The sequence below is a fragment of the Coturnix japonica genome, chromosome 14, assembly GCF_054131305.1.
Source record: "Coturnix japonica strain WE chromosome 14, WE-NBRP24, whole genome shotgun sequence".
NCBI classification, from domain to species: Eukaryota; Metazoa; Chordata; class Aves; order Galliformes; family Phasianidae; genus Coturnix; species Coturnix japonica.
In genome coordinates this window covers 2,592,143-2,607,168 of record NC_140676.1, presented here as the reverse complement: position 1 = coordinate 2,607,168, position 15,026 = coordinate 2,592,143, and the positions used below count along the sequence as shown (strand labels likewise).

Sequence of the window (15,026 nt, the reverse complement as noted above, 5' to 3'; positions counted from 1 at the left end):
CTCATAGCCATGCCTCACGGCAGGGGCTCACTGGGCCCTGGGCCCATCTGCCCATAGCAAAGTGCTGTGGGATGTTTCCAAATGGATCTCGTGGACTTCTGCACTAAGTCATGGCTCAGGTGTTAGTAAACCTCCCCCTGCACCAAACACGTGCAGTAATTTAGCAGCAAAGCATTCCAGCATTGGTTTCCATGGAAGGCTGGGTTAGCACCTGAGCGCCAATGACTTCCACCTGCTCAGCCTCCCTTAGGCAGCTAAATGACTTGTATTTTTTAAGTATAAAATGGTTTTTATAAGGTTAGAATTTATCGTAGATGGCTGTAATTGAAAATTTAACTGTTAAACAATTACTTTGAAGCTGTGGGTCCATGAACCACGCGGTCAGTTAAGACGTGGGGCCTCGAGAGCTGACTGCAGCCTGGGTGTAAACCTCACTTTTAGTGCTCCTTGGGCCCATTTGGAAACCAAAGCTGAACAAAACCCCAGCACTGGATGGGGGCTTTTTGTTACAGGGCTTTTTCCACTTACACGCATCCTGCTTTTACAGGCTGAGTGAAATCTGACATAATCATAAGCTTTAATATACACAGTGTGCGTTTTACATGTACAGGCATGCCTGCAGACATTTATTCATGGTTGGATGAGGTGATCTTAGTGGTCTTTTCCAACATGAATGCCTACGCAAGCTCTGGGAGCAGAAGAACCAGTGGAGAATGGAAGAACCAGGGAAGGCATCAGATATGGCAGTGGTGGCCCCGCACCTGCCCCAAATCTAGGTCCTAGGCTCACCCCATAGCAGGCCCCCTTCAGCATCCCCCCCGCTGTGCCCATGCTGGTGAATGGGGACGGACTGAGGCAGACAACAGCAGGAGCTCCGATTGCAAATAAAAAACAAAAAAACCTTTATTGCATCTTAGAAGCAAGTCTTTAAAACAAAAACAAAAACAAAAAAAACCAAAATGAAACAAAACAAAAAACTCCATGCACTGAATCCATCCAAGTACCTACATCCTTGGGACTGTCACCAAAAAACGATGAACATCTAAAAGACACTGAATCTACACTATCTGCAGTTCATATTCCATACATGTGTAAACAACGGTTATCTTTTTTCTCTACCAGAATAGCAATTGCTCCATAAGATCCCCTCCAACGTGGCAACAACCTTAGCACTGGTTTCTCTCCTTTCTTTCGCTATTCTCCACTTCCCAAAGAGTAGGCAAAGTGGGACTGAGAACAATGAGACAAAATGGTGCTGGAGGAGATGATAGAAAAATATATTGTTCGCTGGTTTTTATTTTTTGTTTCTGCTGAGCAAGTTATTTACAGGTAGGTGGGTCCCAATACATCACCTGCTTCAATGACAACGGCCATTCACTGCATATGTCTCAGTGTAAAGGGTTCCCTTTCTGGCTTTAAGGCACTTTATTTTGTATGTTTGCTCTAACCTTGCTAGGTGTTCCTTTGTAGGGGTCGTCCTTTCCTCGTACTCAGCCTCCCCATCCGCAGTTCCTCTCCCAATACCACAAAGACTCCTCACCTTTCTCACGTCATTCCAAAAATGTTAAAGAAATTTTGTGTGTGAGGGGGGAAAATCCATTAAAAAAAAACAAACCAAAACATCTTAGAAAGTAATCTTTGGAGATAATTTGCTGCAATACGATGTACACTACCTCATCAGTGAGAAGATGCAATACATTCCTAATATATATATATATATATATATTTACACACACATATATATATATATAAAATATTAAAATGACTAACAGATATTCAAGGAAAGGTCAAGAACCTAAAACGATGGATATTAAATAAATTAAAGGTCTATCGGATACAGGAAGGAAAAAAAAAAAAAAAACAACGAGAAAATAAAAAAAACCAACTAGTAATCGAATGTAATAATTGTTCCCATTAACATCAGGTAACTGATCGAACAAAATAACGCGACCGGGTGCAGCACTTTGTAGAGAAGTGCTTGCAAAGTTCTCACGAGGGAGCTCTCCTTGTTCCTGCTGCTGTGCTGCTTCTCTCAATGATTCTTGTTCCCTCTGTTCCCTTCCACCTCTCTCTTGGTCTCAGCTCCATGCAGGACAGCGGTTGAGGGTAATACACAGAATCCACCACGGATTCCTAACGCATGAGATCTGGATACGGACCCAATATAAAAGAGAAAGATTTCCACCTGGGTTCAGTGGGGTGCACGCTGCCCGCCCGTGACAAAGGGAAGTGCACGGGTAACCCAAACCATGGGCCCTTTGGGAAACCACCTGCAACAAATGCCCGTCCCACCACCGCACCCCTCCGTTTCTTCTGACATGGTTTGATTTCAAAAAGCAGGGCTATCCTCAACAGAACGCGGGATCTTTGCACTGTGCTGGTCACAACAGAACACTCAGACGCAGCGCTTCGTCCCTCAAGCGCTCAGCTCCCAACCGACAGAATCCAGCAACGGGAAAGGTAGGAAACAATCTTTTGTTCCTAAGGAAATTCTAATTCAAGTCAGGCGCCTGCAGCTCACTCAGGTAACTCCAGAACGGTTGGGTTGGTTGGTTGGTCTGAAGGCAAATATTGATCACAGTTTCGTTCAAAAAGAAACAAAGAAGAAAAAAAACAAAAACAAAAAAACAAGAGAAAAACCAACAGCTTCGTCCTTCTCCAAGTGAGCGCTTTGTAAGAAAACAACGATGATTGCTAAAATATATCCTGTGTGGTCTCTTAAAAGTGAATTATCAAAAAACATTTTCCCAAAAATAAATTAGATAATTAAAAAAAAAGTCTTTTTCCAGCATAGCTGGACATTAGGCTGTCCTCACTGAGCCATTAGTATTGCTGCTTTTCCCAAAACTGGGGTCGTTTTTTTCAAACCATATTTCAGCTAGCTGCTGCGTGGACCCATAAGTGGAAGCTTTGGACCCCAAGCACATTTTGTATTGTTTTGGATCAAGATTAGGGTCACAAAAAACAGGGTGATGCACGTGGACTACTCCAATTTCTTGGCTTCGGAAAGTTTTTAAGCCGGCTTGAATGACTTTGTTGAAAAGGTCGACGTCTTCAAGGCCCCAGCCTTGGATGGAGACATCAAAGCCCCCCGCTCGAAGAAGGTCACCTTTGTAAATGCAGGTAATACCAAAGCCATAGTTCCGCCAGAAACCTGTTTTCTGGGTGAAGGCAAAATGATTGTCACTAGGAACCTTTCCACTATACACAATCTTTGGATCGTACTGGCTAAAAATGATGGGGAAGTATACTTGTTGACCCAAAACCGTATTGGCTCGACACCTCTGGAGGAACTCTGTGGTAAACACTAAGTCAACATCGCAGAAGAAAAGTAAAGACTCATTCTGGAACTGAGAGGATCCGACTTCCAGAGCCAGTGCCCTCGAGAACTCCCCGGACACCGGTAAAACCTGCATGTCAGCCTTGGGGTATTTGGAGCGGTACTCTCTCATCAGGTCAATTTGCTTTGCTTTGTCAGGGTTGGAGTTGGAATTGAAGAGCAGGACTACCAGCTTGACATTCTGGTTGGGAATGAGGCACGTCTTCTCAAAATTCCCCATGAACCTTGCAAACATATCAAAACGTCCAGAGAGAGGAATCAGGATGTTGATCTTCTGGTCTTTGAGTTCTTTCCTCTCTGCTCTGGATCTGCTGAGCTGGAAGGGAACAAACATCTTCAGCGAGTTGGAGAGGAAAGACAAGGACCCAGAATCCTGGTTGATTTTGCTGGCCAGCTCTTTGGCATCCATCTCTTCATGCTCCATAAACTGGATCTTGCTGAAGGTCTGCTGCAAGTACGCGTGCCTCCTGACGGGGACGGTCATCTTCTTGCCCTTGTGTTTTTTGTATAGCAGCAACAAGTCAAGCACATACTCTGCTCCATACATCGGGTTTACCCTGCGATAGCCATACTGTATCTCCTTGAAATCGATGATCCTCCCCCTGGTCTTAGCGTTCGCGTTGATCATCTCCATGACCTGCATCACAATGTCATCCAGCGCTTCCCGCTGGGACGAGTCCATCCCCCTGCGAGGGGGCTGCCCATCAGCACCAGAGTACAGGTACTTGCCTGTAAGGAATTCCCACTCCAGGATCTCCTCCCGGTGTCGGGGCTGGAACCGCATAAAGGAGGGGGGCATGCCCAGCTGCAGGTCCTCTTTGTGGACTTCTGTATTGCTGTATTTGCTCATCAGGACAATTTCTCGATGCAGCTGCACGGTCCGGTGACGCAGCTCTGCTATCTTGCGGCTCAGCATGTAGCTATGCAGTCTGTACTGATAGGGGGGGTTCTTGTTCGGGTGCAACGTTATAGCTCTGTGTATTTTGCTGTTCCTCAGGTCTCTGATGTAGCCTTTTTTGTTCTGCTCATAGTTTTCATAAAACAGCTGCTGCATCTGGAAGAGAGGAAGGACAGGTTAGCGTCTGCAGTGCTGTACTGAACATCAGCCCCATGGGGATGAATGCCCCCGGCTCACAGGGCCAGGAGACTGAGTAAGCTGCTCGTGGCATTAGGCGCAGGTTGTAGCAATGCCAGCTGCTAGTCAGAGAAATTAAGAGGATTATTTGTTGTAAAACAATGTAAGAAACATCTACTGTGGATTGGGGATTACTACTGCCCACCCTACAGACAGCAGGCAAAACAGCTGAGCAGTACAGGGATCCTAAGCTCATTTTTTCCCAACAGCACAGCATCACCAGGAAAAAAAGGCACCCAGTACAGAACTCTTTGCTATGCTCCCACTCCCCATGGGCTTTAATAATAATAAAAACAATAAGAAGAACACCATATATAGTAAGTATGATGGCAGTTTTTCCATTACACCCAAGTGCTGTTCAGGTATGAAAGCCGCACGCTACACTACGGATTTGAGGCATGAAAATGGAGCGTGCTGGAGGCTCTGGTCCAGATACTAAGTATGATATTGAATCACTGCACTGCCATACAGAAATTATGAAAAAGCAACGGCTCCCCTGTCATTTTAGAATGTCAGTGGAAAACAGTAAGTGCCTGAGATTGCTGCCAGCATGGGATGAGCGCGTATGATAGAATAAAAGGATCCTTCAAATGGAAACTGCTGTTTCAAAACAACCAGATAGTGAGCTCAGATTGGATTCAGAAGTCTCGCAGGAAGCCACCACGTGAGCCAAGCAGGCAAACAGCTTTATGCTTCTGGGCAGCTCAGGCAGCAGCTGATACAATGGAAGGCAGACGCGAGCCAGCATGACAGTGTGGGAAATGAGCTCAAAGGAAAATGAAGAGACAGAGCAAATTCTAACCCCTGGGGTCAAAGCCGTGCACCAGCCCAGACAAGGGATGTTCTAGATGATAGTGGGTTGGGTCTGCACCAAAAATGCCACTGAGCTGCAAGAAGAGCAGGCACACTGGCTTTGTTTAATAGCGACCTAACCGCATTATTGACAGCAGGATTTGCCATAGGTGATGCACTCAATAAAGTACATAAAAAAAGGCTGGAACAATAGCAAAGAGCTAAAGCCAACACCAAATCAGGAGAAAAAGACTCAAATCTGATGACTGTTAAGCAGAGCACTCAAAGGAAGATCACGTGCCCAGAAAGGTGCCTTTCACAAACAGGACAAGTGATGCCTCCACCAGCTGCCCTGACCCAGAAGCCCTGTTTTATTAGGCCTTCAGCTGCATTTTTCCCATTACTGTGGACAGACAGTGAATCTTGGGGATCAGCTCACACCTGGCTCCAATTGTCGCTAGCAAAACAAACCAGATGTGTGCATACTTTGACCTGAAGCTCAGCATCTCAGTGCGGGCAGCAAGGAGCAATCTGCTGGATGGCCACACTGCTGCCTGCACTGCTTCCTCTACCAGTAACACCCAGCTGCTGCCTGCTGGTAAGGGCTCCAGACCTCCCATCACATCCACATAGGGTCAGTCCCATAAGAAGCCAAGAACACGTGTGTTTTACTCCACTGATCCACAATATATGTAGCACAAGTATTAAATACAGCCAGAGACTGCACTCACATTTTAAACTACAATACAATCCATAGGTGCAGGCTTTCTGAAGAGTATTGTGGCATTAGATAAATATCCTTAAAACATGTAATTAGGCAGCTATTATTTAAAGGGAAGTTAACAATAGGATTTAATTTCAAATGTTGTTTTCAATTTATACAGTAACAAAATCAAGACCATGCAGCCTGGATGTGTTTCTTGACGAACTGCCATCTAGGGCATTCAGAATTAGCTGCAAGAGGAAACCATGAAAGCAGAACGGCTTTTAGGTTACACAACAAAGTTTTAATGAGATACTGATGGGAAGGAAAAACGTTACAAAACTTCCCCTTGGAAGAACAGATAGGGATCCCCAGCAAACCTTCCTAAAGAAAATTAACAAGAGTACTTAAAGAGAAGGCTTAACATGAAGGAATCACCTCCCAGGTTCACTTCTGGATGCTCGATAAAACCTCCTGCCTCTTCCAAAGTCTGGCTCACTTGGAAGCCTGAACAAAGATAAAAGAGATCCCTGCATGATTTCACCAGTGCTTCAACCCAGAGCAATTCAGAGCAGAAACATCTGCCAATGGCCACCTTGTTCCAGCCAAAGAGACGATAGCCAGCCAACAAGAGGCATGGAAGCAGCCTGACATGCATGCAGCCCTGTTTGGGCAGGGCCAGCACTCGGTGCTCTCCCCAGGAAGCCTCCCCTCCAGCGTCCCATTTGCCCCCTGGCTCTCAGCACATGGGATGTGGCCACATCTCCATCCGTGAGCATCATGCCAGGGGGATCCAGGGCACCAGTGGGTTAACCCATCCTCTACAGGGGACACAGCTCACAAACTGCTTTCCTACAAGCCAGGTCCAAGTGGCCAGAAGCCAACAAGGCAATCCATCCCTCTGCAGGATGCTGACCTGACGCTCCCAAGCACAGCCTGCCCAGGGCTTTTCCTTTGCCCAAAGCAGCCCCAGATAGGTCCTGTTTTCTCACCCATGTCTTCAAAAGCACAGGTGAATTCCTGTAAGAAATAGGCAGCTCCCCCTGCACAGGTTGCTGGCTCCACCAGCCATGAATCAATCTGTTCAAATTATTTCAGCTCTGCTCCTTGCTGCAGTCCCTGGGCTCCATCACAACCAAGGGCAGCATCCAACCACGTGCTTCTACCTCATTTGGATCCCAGACACCACCTATTACCTTAAGTATCTCTTGTGTTGAGACTGGTGGGCAGGAGAAGAGGCAGAGAAAGGAGTACCTGTGATGTGTTTGTTCCTCCTACCAAGCACACCCATGCAGCGACGCAAGCCCACACGTACTCATCTCATTCCAGCATTACGTGCCAGCTTCCACATGGCCATGACGAGCCTCGTGCTAGCTGAACTCCTGCAAACTCTGCCTTCGGGGAAACAGGTTTCTCTATGAGTCTTTAAATTAAAAAAAAAAGAACCTTTCACGGATATTAATTTTGCAATGATTATATTCTAAGCATGCTTTATTCTAGCGCAGAGCACTGAGAGTGCAGGGATACAAAGAAGAGCTACTCTTTATTGACCACTATTTACTCTAGACCTGTTGAAGCCTTAAAAACCCTAATGTTCCCCAAACCATTAGAGACTGAATGTTTAAACTGTGGTACAGCTGTTGTGGGCACTCCTGGATCACCTCCAAAAGACCAACTGAAAGAGAGAGTGTTATGTTCTTCATTTTAAATGAAGAAGTCTTTTGCAGGCCAAAAAAAAGTGTACTGGAGAAAATGGACTTAAAAAATAAGAGCAGTTTATGCAGAATCTGGCCCGCAGCCACGGATCAGCCCCCGAGGGCTTTCTCTCACAGCTCCAGATTGTACTGGCACAGCCTGGAAAACACAGCCCCACAAGTCTCATGAAAATCATGGACAAGACATGTTGTATGGCAGGCCTCGAAATGCCTGAGATGGGCTTTAAATACAAAGCCAAACTGATTTCAAAGAAGAGAAAACTGGCTAAAACTTTACTCAGTGAGGAGAACCTCACCAGGGAGGAGATAGCAGGGAGTTCAATTTGACAGTGCAATTGCTTCTCCTTCCATGACATGGAGTGAATGTGCTGCCTCACCCATGAGCCTCATGCACCTACCCATCACCTCCTCTCAAAGCACTGCAGAATGCATGCCAAGGATCTCAGGCAGGATTCTGCAACCTCGAGGTCACTGAACTCCCAAGGCATCTGCAAACTGCAAAAGTTGCTGCTGGAGTTTAATCTTCTGCTAGCAATACCAAGTCTCTGTTTAATTAAACAGCTAACCTTCTCCCCGTGCTTTTCCATTAAGTTAAAAGAAAAGCTTAAAAGTTACCTATTAAAGTAGAGTGTCTCAAGTCCAAGGGGCCTTTAGAGCATAGGGTCACAGAGTGGCTTGGGTTCAAAAGGATCTTAAAGATCATCTAGTTCCAATGCCCGAGTAGTCCTAACTTGGCCACAGGAAGGAGAAAACCTGCACAAATTAATCTGTCTTCAAAAATGGCACCATGTATCTCACCTCTGATCTTCAGCATGATGGTCTTTGTTACCCCAAACCCAAAGGTGGGAGCAGCCCACATGCTTGGGAAATGATTGAGATCCTCCTGCCATGCTGCAGAGCAGAACCTCCCCACCCCTGGCCCTGCAATAAATACAATAAATACTTTAAAGCACAAAATAGAATCTGACCTGAGAGCCTTTACTAACTTAGGAGAAATCAAGTAGAAATTAATGTGCCGTTTTGGGATACCGAGATTTAACAGCACAAACCTGAGGAGACCCAGCTGCAACTGTGGGCCGTGCTTCCAAAAGGCTCCGATTTAACAGCAACAAAACCAAACAAAACACCACTAAACACGAACAAATGTTCCATCCCACGGCTGTCAAAGAAGCAGAACATCCTAGGTGCTAATAACTAATTATCGCGGCTATTGCTTGACCAAGTGCACTCGGGATTTGTTTCCAGCATCATTTACACATTGCGAGGCCTGGTGAAAGCAGCCATTCTGCACATGGCTCCAACCCAGGGGGTGATTCAGCTCGCCCTGCCCTGCCGATAGGGACTGCCTCCCACCGCACCCAGAGGGGAGCCGGAACCCATCCGTTTCGAGGCCAGGCTGGGGATGATGCCAAATGACTTTCCCACCAGACACACTATGTCGCGGGATTTCTTCTCCTTGTTGTCAACTCCTCACTTGCAGACTCGACGCTACAGGCAAGAGGACAAGTAAAACTTGGTTTTCATTAGGACTTTCAACAGGCCCACGAAAGGAGCAGGCGCAGCCGTGGAAGCCTGGAGCTGCTCTTCCTCACGCACAATGTTGGAGGGCAGCTGCTTGGAGATGATGAGCAGAAAGCTTCTGACACCCCGGCAAACGGTTCTTGGATGCTGGAAATGAAAAGAAGGGACTAGAGAAGAAAAGACCTCTTCTGGACCGCCGCGTGATTTTCCGCCATATGTTTTCAAGAGGCGGTAATGTAATCATTTAGAAATACTTCTGTTCGCGGCATTCAGAGATTCCTGTTTGGAAGCCACTTTCCACACGCAGTGATTTTGTAAGAACCATGCTGGATGAGGAGCACTTTTGCTCCCCAAACACTTGGCAAGGCCACCATGAGCTGCTGTTACAGGGAAGGACACAAACCCTCTGCTTGGAAGGGCCTGGGCTGCGGCCAACACATCCAGGTATCACCCAGCACAACCAGCACAGCTTCCCAGTGTAACGCAGGCACCACAGCCCTGGGGGTACACAGTGCCCAGGTAACAAGGGACAATGCTAGAGCAGCAGGGCCAGGATGAAGGACAGACTTGAAGCAGTGCAAAGGCCTAAGCCTCCCTGAGCCTTCACAGGATTACAGTGAATTTAATTAGGTGAAGATTTGGCCTCACGATAGCTACAGCCACAGCTCTTCCCTGTGTGTACAAGTGAGGTGGGGGTGGGTTTTAAATACCAGGATTCATTTTCAAGACGTTTGGCACTCCCAGCCCAGGCAGCGCTGCTTTAGATGAGGGATCCGTCTGCCTTTCCTTATGGCAGCAGTCCATGCTCTCTGTTTCTGATCCCTTGTGAAGACTCGTGGCAGGAATAGATCTTCTGGAAAGGGGCGAGAGGGGAGCTGGGAACGCTGAGCAGAAGCACCAGGACAGAGCCAAGCACCGAGCTGCCGTGCCAGCAGCGTTCCCAACGTGCTGGAGCATCTTCCATCACCACCTTTAGAAATCTGCCTGCAATGGCAATGCCACTGCTCTGCCAGCACCCCACGGAAACTCAACTTGGGGGTTTATTAGCTAGCAAGCCCTCCTATAGCTGCCACAGCAGTGGTCCCTGTGGGTGCAGCTGAGAGAGCCTCTGCAGGAGGGCCAGTGTTTGGGAGATACTTTCCAAGCCTTATCCCTTCCACACTGGGAGCACACTCCACCATCTTTCCTCAAGAAAAGAGGGTTGGGAAGAACATCACAGCTTTTTCCTGATAGCAGAAAGGAAGGGCAAGCCTCACCATCCCATGCAGTTTTAGCATCTGTGATGCATGCCGGTGATTTCCAAGGTCCTTTTTCAACATCCTCCAATGGGTTCTTCACCCTCGGTCCTGTTTTTCAGCAGAATCGCTGCTTCTGGAGCCGGTTTGGAGACCATCAACAAGGCACAGCCCTCACCCACCAGCTTATGCAGGGGGAGCAGCGTGGGATGAGGATCTCCAGGGCTGGCTGCAGCCACGCAGCATTGTTCTGAAGCGTGCATTTGAGCCGTGCGCATGCTGCCCTGCCAAAAGAATTGTTTAATAATTGCTCAGAGGAGGGGAGGGAAATAAAGCCACAAAGTCTTGTTTCATGTGGAGAAGCCACATGTTTCAGTCAAGCCGTGAGGATGCTACAGCTGAGCCCAGGCCTGGGAATTACGCAGCTTCAGAGGGAGTGATGGCAAAGAGCAGAGCGCGGTAATGCTGTGCTGCAGACATCATTTCCACAACGATTGCAAAATGCAGAGGTTTTGTGCTTGTGTCATGACCACACAGGACTTCAAGCCTGCCCACTCTTCTGTGCTGAAAAAAAGCAAACCCTGTCCATTGTCCCATCACTGGAAAGCTGGTGTACACTGCTTAAATTAGACGTGGCACTGAGAAAACTGGAGCAAGGATCTGCTACCTAAAATACAAGCAACATATGATGGTTTGGTTGTACAAGATACGGTCATCCAGGGGACCAGCAGAAGAGCCTTGCCCATCCAGGGGGATGATAAGCTCTCACAGATCTGACTTTCTTGCCCTGAATCTCAAAAGCTTCATACATTCTGCAGGAATCTCATTAACTACAATGGTCACTGTTCTTGTTACTTGCATGAGGGACAATGTATTTAAAATGAGCCATGACTTAGGAGAAGGCATCTATATACCAAAAGGGCCCCTTTGGATGGGACTCATGAGGTGGGTCCCACCTCCATATAGAGGGGAAGTTCCACATACACCACTTTGAAACCAGCCCATTTCTCTGCTGTTTCATATATGCTCTAAGCTATAAGGAAGGCAACAACCTTCTGTGCAGCCCCAGCCTTCATTGTCCTCCTGTCAGTGGAACAACTTTCTCATTATTAAAACGAGCTGTCAGGCAGACTGGCATTTCCCCCCTCGTGGTATCCAAGGGAGCCCGTTAGTTCAAATATGGTTAAAGACTTCACATAGTGTTGCTGGCTAACTGTATATGGTCTGAGGTTTTTCTGGAAGCTCGCTGTCTGGCACAGTTTGGAGAAGTAACAAACAGCACAGCACTGCAGCGCTGGGCTGAGTGCCTCAGGCATTACACACCCCTGGCATTGCACACCCCTGGTATTACACACCCGCTGCGTGAGATGTGGGCTCACCTCTGGGCTGCTCAACCCTACTGCTGGATGCTGTCTGGCATGGGGAATATTCAGCTGCTGCTTCTGTAATGACCTCAAATAACACAGGTGTGGACAGTGACAAACACAGTTACGCTTCATCAACTAGAAAGGAAAAAAAAAAGCCCTCACTGCTTCCAATTTTCCCCAAGCTTTGTGAAGGATTTCCTACTCCTACAACACACCAAACACTTTCAACCATCACCCCACACACACGTGGGGCTTCCCAGTCCCATCCTGGGGCTTCCTTTGCTACTGTAGAGCAGACCCACAGGACTTCTCATTCTGCTGGCTATGCCTGAGCAGTTTGGCCCACCCCAAAGCTGTCCCTTGTCCCTCGTCCCTCTGCACCTGGCTGGTGCTCACTTCCTCTTCCCTCCCCTTGGAGGCTGCAGCCCCTTTGGATGTGGAAACCACTCCGCTTTGTGGACCTACCACATCTCCATGCGTGACACCCCCTTACCCTATTGCCACTTTTCCCCAGTGCAGGAGATGGGCAGTGGGAGGAGCAGGGAGACATGGAGATCAGAGCAGTCTGACCACAGGGCCAGGTCCCAGTGCCCTGAGGAAAGGCAGGGAGGGAGGAAAAAGGACATTGCTGAGAAAGCAGAAGCAGCGCTTGCCAACAGATGGAGAAGGCTGTCGGAGCGAGCACCCCCGTTCACTAGACAGCGATGCCTTGTCTCCTTATGACCCATTTTCAGTTGTTGATCAAGGACATTTCAGGGATTTGACTCATGAATAGCAAATGCCTTATGCCGGGGCTGCCAAAAAGCCTTCTCCTTGCTGCAGGAAAGCAGGGCCGCTTTGAAGCAGCTCCTGAAGCAGGACAATTTACAGCCTGACAGCTTAAAGCTGCATTGAGAGGGGCCACGTTTCCTCGGGGCCCTGTAAATCGCCGCGGTTCAGACATAGCCGGGCCATGGGCTGGGAGGGCAGGGTGCATGGATGGGGACAGTGTTCTTCTGCCGTCCCACGGCGGCACGTCCACGGGGAGCCAGAGCCCTTCAATGGGGCTTTCAGTGGGACACACAGGACTACATTCTGCTGCAGCTGCTGCGGTGCCCTTCTGAGATAGAAGCCTATCATCTGCATGGCAGGTTGCTGCCGAGGTCAGTGCGGTTGGAGCTGGAGCTACCACGGGCTCCAGCATGCTGATGGATGTGCACATGGGTTGAGCACAGCTCCTGCTTGCAGCCACACGCTGGGCATCCACACTGGTTCTGTGTCCCACAATAGAAGCTCTGGTCCGTACAGATGGGAGGATGAGATCTGGGAGAAGAGGATGCTTGAGCATGCGCTCTTTTGCAACAACTCAGTGTGGGATGCTGAACACAGTGCTATCAGGATTTTCATTGTATCATAGAATCATTTAAGTTGGAAGGGACCTCTAAAGGCCACCTGGTGCCATTCTCTGCAACAAGCAGGGACACCACATCTCCATCAGGTGCTCAGAGCCCATCCAGCCTGATCTTGGGTGTCTCCAAGGGGCATCCAGCACCTCTCTGTCCAGTCTTCCCTTGGGACACATCCCCCAGGACCTTCTCCCCTCACTCCCAGCCACTCTGCCCCTCACCATGGTGTTTTTCACATGGCAATGACAGCAAGAAGGCACCAGCCATGTTCCTATCATGCCTCACCTTGATGCAGGTGCCAAACAAAATCCACCCAACCGCAGCAGATGTTGGGAACTTGTCTGCCTGTCTTCAGCTGCGCTGTCAAGGCTGGCCTCCTGTCAAACGCCCAAGGGCACGGCTTTAGTTTTTCTTTTTAAGGCTGAGGTAATGCATCCAAAGTATTTCTTTTTTATGCTTGGAGAAGGCAGAGCTACACCTGGTCCAGAATACACAGCAGCAGGCAACATTCCTGTGTCTCAGAGGGAAGCTTGACCTTTTTACTTGTGAAATAGCTGCTTTCTACCTGCCTGTATAATTCAGAAGTACTACAGGAACGCTGGTAATAAATCCGGCCAAATCTGCTCGGTGACACCTTCTTCAGCAAGCAGCCTGAGGGCAGAATCTCTCTTCTCCTCTGCTACCACATTTGTTTCCATAGAACCAGAAGCCAGAAGGACACAGCGATGGTGCCTGGGACACTTTGCTCTCCAACTGTTAGAATATTTTGCACAAACAGGAAAAAAAAGAAGAGCAAAAGATGTGCAAAGACAGAAGGAGAAAGTGGGAGGGAGAGGGCACAGCAATGGACCAGGACAGACACATGTGCACATATCATCTTCCAGCATTTCTTATGCAAGATCCCCCTTTCGGGTACGTCGTGTCCCAAACCCAAACTGTAACAGCAGTCCGTGTTGCGCAAAGAAGAAAGATGGAACACATTATGCTAACCTTAAAACGTAGCTTGGGGGCCTGGTGCATCACAGGCTGTTTAGTGTTAGCAGCATCCAGAAAAGCACTGAAAAATGCATCACAGGATATTGAAGAAATCTATATCCGGATATTAAAACTAGTATTCAGTAAAGTGCTGGGAGTGGCTACCACAATATGGTCAGACCACAAGCTTAATGAAGCCTAGGAAATAAAGCACCAAGACTAATTGGAAGCACGTCAAAAGAAATCACATACAAACTCCACTAAATCCACTAAATCAGAAAGGATTCTTCTCAGCCTGACACGGGATGGTGAGGAGACAACAAGAACACGTGATTTATGTAAGATGTTGTCCACTGCTTTACACTGATTTCCAACACAAGGCAGTTCTTACTCTTCAGCCCTGGGATTTCACACTTGCTGGCTTTCCAAGAAAGGTTTTACAGCTGGAAGTGGGCCGGCGTGCCCAGCCAGGTGGCACAGTGCCCTGGTGCCTGCTGCCTTCCTGCTGCCCAAAGCCCTGTCCTTGAAGCACAAAGCTCCAGGCCGTGAGCCTCCAGCAGAGCCCCTGTGTCCCTCAGTGGATCACAGAATCTCTGAAGTTGGAGAAGCCCTCTGAGATCCCCAAGTCCAACCCGGCCCAGCCCCACCATGCCCAGTGCCCATATCCCTCAGTGCCACATCCCCACAGATCTTATCACCTACAGGGACAGTGTCCCCACCATCCCCTGGGCAGCTGTGCTGGTGTAGCACTGCTCTTTCCAAGGAGAAATTCCTCCTAATATCCAACCAGACCCTGCACTGGTGCAACTTGAGGCCATCACCTCTCACCTTGTCGCTGTTAACTGGGAGCAGAGGCCA

The 15,026-nt window shown here is 48.3% G+C and overlaps 1 protein-coding gene across 3 annotated transcripts in view; it reads right to left on the bottom strand.

Moving 5' to 3' along the window:
* Nucleotides 1-878: 878 nt before the first annotated feature.
* CHSY1 (chondroitin sulfate synthase 1) overlaps nucleotides 879-15,026 on the bottom strand; it is a 58,181-nt gene continuing 44,033 nt past the window's right edge. For all 3 annotated transcript variants that reach the window (XM_015873405.3, XM_085515249.1, XM_085515248.1), the window contains one exon: nucleotides 879-4,394. In XM_015873405.3, coding sequence (XP_015728891.1) covers nucleotides 2,802-4,394 — 1,593 coding nt within the window. In that variant the 3' untranslated portion in view covers nucleotides 879-2,801. The remainder of the gene's footprint in view (nucleotides 4,395-15,026) is intronic.